Below are 4,045 nucleotides of genomic sequence, written 5' to 3' on the forward strand. Positions count from 1 at the left end.
TTTTTGTGGTAATAGGCTCTCTGTGACCAAGAAGCCTGCTAAAGGAGCAGGTCGTGGCAAAGCAGCTGCCAAGGATCCAAACAAACCAAAGAGGCCAGCCAGTGCTTTCTTCGTTTTCATGTAATCCTTGCCTCCGATTCTTCAAATTAATCTGTGTTCAGTAGTTTTGCATGGATTAAAACTATTTTTGCCGTACAAAAGTTTTTTTTTCATCTGGATACTCTATTTTTAAGGTGAGACTTGTAAGAATCCTTTGACTGCTATAGTTGAGTCAAAAAGTATCTGATACTCAGATAATCTCTTATTGTCCATACTTTGATTTGATTGTTGATGGTTCCTATTGGTTTTTCTTGTTAATACTAGTTTTGACTTTTTGGTGCTCTGTAGGGAAGATTTCCGTGAGACTTTCAAGAAGGAAAACCCCAAGAACAAGTCTGTAGCTACTGTGAGTGTTATTTGTGATCATTTTAAAAGCTTCTTCTATATGTTGTTGTACCTTACTCTTGTGGGTTTATAAAGTTGTTGTACTGATGGGTGAATTTCAATGGATTACAGGTTGGAAAAGCTGCTGGGGACAAGTGGAAATCACTGTCAGATTCTGTACGTTCTTTCTTTAAACATTTTGACCAAATTTTTGTGTTATGATATCAGATGTCACGTTTCTTATAGTAAGTCTAATGCTATGTGCGTGGGTTTTTTTTTACAATAATTGCAGGAGAAAGCTCCTTATGTTGCCAAGGCTGAGAAACGTAAGGTTGAATATGAGAAGAACATTAAAGCTTACAACAAGAAACTGGTAAAATCTAATAATAATGTCAATCATATGCTCAATTTAAAGAGATTGATAGTTATTGAGTTGTTTGACCAATCATCATGATACGTTTGTGGTTGTTTCAGGAGGAAGGTCCAAAGGAAGATGAGGAATCTGACAAGTCAGTGTCAGAGGTCAATGACGAGGATGATGCTGAGGATGGTAGTGAAGAGGTTAGTGGTTGAGTCTTTTAAAGTTATTTTTCCCATCATAGTATATATACAACGAAGAGCTTCGTTTTTAACTCTTGTTAATTACTTTGGTGTGTATAATTTTAAATGCAGGAGGAGGACGATGACTAAAGAAGTTGGATGGCTGGTAGCATTAGTATAGATGGCTGCAAAAATCTCTCTGGGCTTTTATCTTTTATCTTTTTTACTTGAAATGTTAATGGTGCTGATTAAAAAGGGGTCTTTCTTTTTTATCTTTCTCTATGTATTTCCACAACCTCCTCCACTTAAAGAAGCCCTTTGGATGGAGAAAGTGAATTGTATAATGTTTAGATGGTGCAAGAGAGACTTGCAACTCTGTACTCTTTGCTCTATAAAACGATCTTTAGTTTTTGTTTTTCTTACCTCTTCTCAAGTTTTTATATTGTTGATGATGTCGGATGTGTTTGTTGGTAAGGAAAATGTAGCCTTAAACTCTCTTGCTTGATTCATTTATCCATAAAGGTGGTACTATGATTCATTCATTCTCACAGAGTGATTTTGTTCGTATTCATGACGGGTTTGTTTAGTATGTAGGTTAACTAACCACTTATTCTCTCTGAATTAAGGTGTTTCACAAATAGTAATCGATCAAATCTTGTTTGGTTTTAAATTGTCTTTAATTACGCTGTGTTTGTATAAGTTATAAAAAGGGATGATGACTCTAGTTTTTTCAATAGAAGGAGCAAGTAATCAAAATCATTTCATTTTGCTGAAAAGGAAATTAAACATAAGATTATAGAATTTATGATTTTAATAACTTATTAGGAAAGAAAAGATTCGAGAATGATTCGGTCATTTAAGTCTCGCATTCGAATTTGGACCTAACCGATATTTATATTTATCCCTTTTTAATAAACATGCAGTACAAAAAGTAAAAATAAGTACAAATTTACGAAGCACAGTACATGTTGTTCTCTCACTCAATGAAAAGGAATAATAAAAAAGCGGGAGAATGTGGAAGCCAGTAATGAGAAATCACAAGGATCGTTGACGTGGCGAAATATATTTGAAATCCCGCCTAAACCCCTAAGATTTTTTTTTATTTTTCACACATGTCGTGGAAAATTGAATAAATCTTTTTAATCATACAAAGATATTTTTCCCTTCCACTTAAGAAGCCTCTCATCCATCTCTCGGCCTCTCACTTGAATCGGTTCACAAAGCGTACAATTCACAAACACGTCCTTATTATTATCTCTCTCTCTCTCTCTCTCTCTCTCTCTCTCCAAACCCTACGAAGCTCTTCTTCTTCTTCTTCAAGGTAACTTCATCCGATTTCCTTCGTTTTTTTTTTCCAGTTTTCGTCTTGATTAAGTGCGTTTCGATCTCTAGATTGTAATATTTTTGTCTATGTAGTTGTTTTTAAGCGCTTAGAACCGAAGATTCTCTCTGTTTTTTAATTGCGTTTCGTATTTTTGTATGCTGATCTAGTTTTTTGTTTGTTTGTTTCTGCAGAATCGATCATGAAAGGAGGTAAATCGAAAGCTGAAACCCGGAGCTCAAAGTGAGTTTTCACATCGATCGATTCTTCTGTGATTTTTTTTGTTTGTTTTGTTTGTATCCGAGTTAGTTCCTAGATCTCTGGATTCCAGATCCGTATTCAAATCGTTTGTTGTTTTGTGAAGCGTTTTTTTAACTTAAAATTTTGTGGTGATGATAGGCTCTCTGTGACTAAGAAGCCTACTAAGGGAGGCAAAGGTGCTGCTAAGGATCCTAACAAACCTAAGAGGCCTTCCAGTGCCTTCTTCGTTTTCATGTAAATGATCTCCCCTTTGATTCTTATAAACGATCTGTGTTAATTACTTCTGGTTTGTTTCAGTGATTTTGTTTAAATTGAGATTGTTAGCTTCGTTTATTTGCTGTGATTTGTCGTAAAACAATGATTGGTCATATTGATGTTGTTTATTATTATTATTTTGCCTAAATGGTCTGTAACGTTGACTGTATAATCCAATTAGTATCACCAATCATTGGTTAACTGTTTCTACTTTTAATTCTGTGTGCTAAAACTTGCGTTGACTTATGATCTTGTAGGGAAGATTTCCGTGAAACGTACAAGAAGGAGCACCCCAAGAACAAATCTGTCGCTGCTGTGAGTTGTGATTTACTTCTTTTTTCACCGTAGCCTTTGTTGTATTTTGAATTTATTACTGACAGTGGTTTTTCTTCAAATGGATGATGATAGGTTGGCAAAGCTGGTGGTGAGAAGTGGAAGTCCTTGTCAGATTCCGTAAGTTTTTTTGAGCTAGTTAGCTCAAGTTGGTTATTAATTCAAATGGTACAGGTTTATTATGTATGATTTTTCTTAACCTGTGGGTGTTATGATAATGTAGGAGAAAGCTCCTTATGTTGCTAAGGCTGACAAACGCAAGGTTGAGTATGAGAAGAACATGAAAGCCTACAACAAGAAGCTGGTGAGTGGTTTATTTGCATCATTACATTGAAGGATGAGTTACGTTTTGTACAACTCACATGATTGAAGTATGAGCTATGTTGTACATAAACCGCATGATTGAAGGATGAATTAAGATATATTTTAAATGATTGAAGGATGAGTTATGTTTTTACTAATCACATGGTTGCAGGCAGAGTTATGATTAGAGTAAACAATGATGATTCATATAACTGGTAATCAGTTTAAGGGTAGTGCTTGACTAACAGCTGTGTCTTGTGTGTTTCAGGAGGAAGGTCCAAAGGAAGATGAGGAATCTGACAAGTCTGTTTCAGAGGTCAACGATGAGGATGATGCTGAGGATGGGAGTGAAGAGGTTAGAGTTTGATTTTATTTATTATGTTACACATGTTGCATCTAAATATCTTTAGTATGAAGAAGTAAACCTTTGTATTAACTCTGTTATTTATGTTATGTAGGAGGAAGATGATGACTAAGAAGTTGAAGTTGGGTAGCATTATATAGAAGGCTGCAAGGAATCTCTCGGATGTTCTTTATCTTCTCTTAAAATGTTAATGAGGCTGGTTAAATCAATGGGTCTATTTACTTTTTTTTTTTTTTTTTTTTTTT

General features: G+C 35.0%; 2 protein-coding genes across 2 annotated transcripts in view; both read left to right on the forward strand.

Annotated features, from left to right (window-relative positions):
• LOC104776190 (high mobility group B protein 2) overlaps nucleotides 1–1,385 on the forward strand; it is a 2,748-nt gene extending 1,363 nt beyond the window's left edge. The window contains exons 3-8 of the mRNA XM_010500205.2: nucleotides 16–120; nucleotides 388–445; nucleotides 556–600; nucleotides 716–796; nucleotides 898–984; nucleotides 1,096–1,385. Of these exons, the coding sequence (XP_010498507.1) occupies nucleotides 16–120; nucleotides 388–445; nucleotides 556–600; nucleotides 716–796; nucleotides 898–984; nucleotides 1,096–1,113 (394 nt within the window). The 3' untranslated portion in view covers nucleotides 1,114–1,385. The remainder of the gene's footprint in view (nucleotides 1–15; nucleotides 121–387; nucleotides 446–555; nucleotides 601–715; nucleotides 797–897; nucleotides 985–1,095) is intronic.
• On the forward strand, nucleotides 2,124–4,042 carry LOC104776191 (high mobility group B protein 3). Its single transcript, XM_010500206.2, has 8 exons — nucleotides 2,124–2,284; nucleotides 2,479–2,527; nucleotides 2,684–2,779; nucleotides 3,058–3,115; nucleotides 3,209–3,253; nucleotides 3,357–3,437; nucleotides 3,705–3,791; nucleotides 3,895–4,042. The coding sequence occupies exons 2-8, from the start codon at nucleotides 2,487–2,489 to the stop codon at nucleotides 3,910–3,912; spliced, it is 426 nt and encodes a 141-aa protein (XP_010498508.1). The 5' UTR covers nucleotides 2,124–2,284; nucleotides 2,479–2,486; the 3' UTR covers nucleotides 3,913–4,042.

Source organism: Camelina sativa, chromosome 3 (genome assembly GCF_000633955.1).
Source record: "Camelina sativa cultivar DH55 chromosome 3, Cs, whole genome shotgun sequence".
Lineage (NCBI taxonomy): Eukaryota > Viridiplantae > Streptophyta > Magnoliopsida > Brassicales > Brassicaceae > Camelina > Camelina sativa.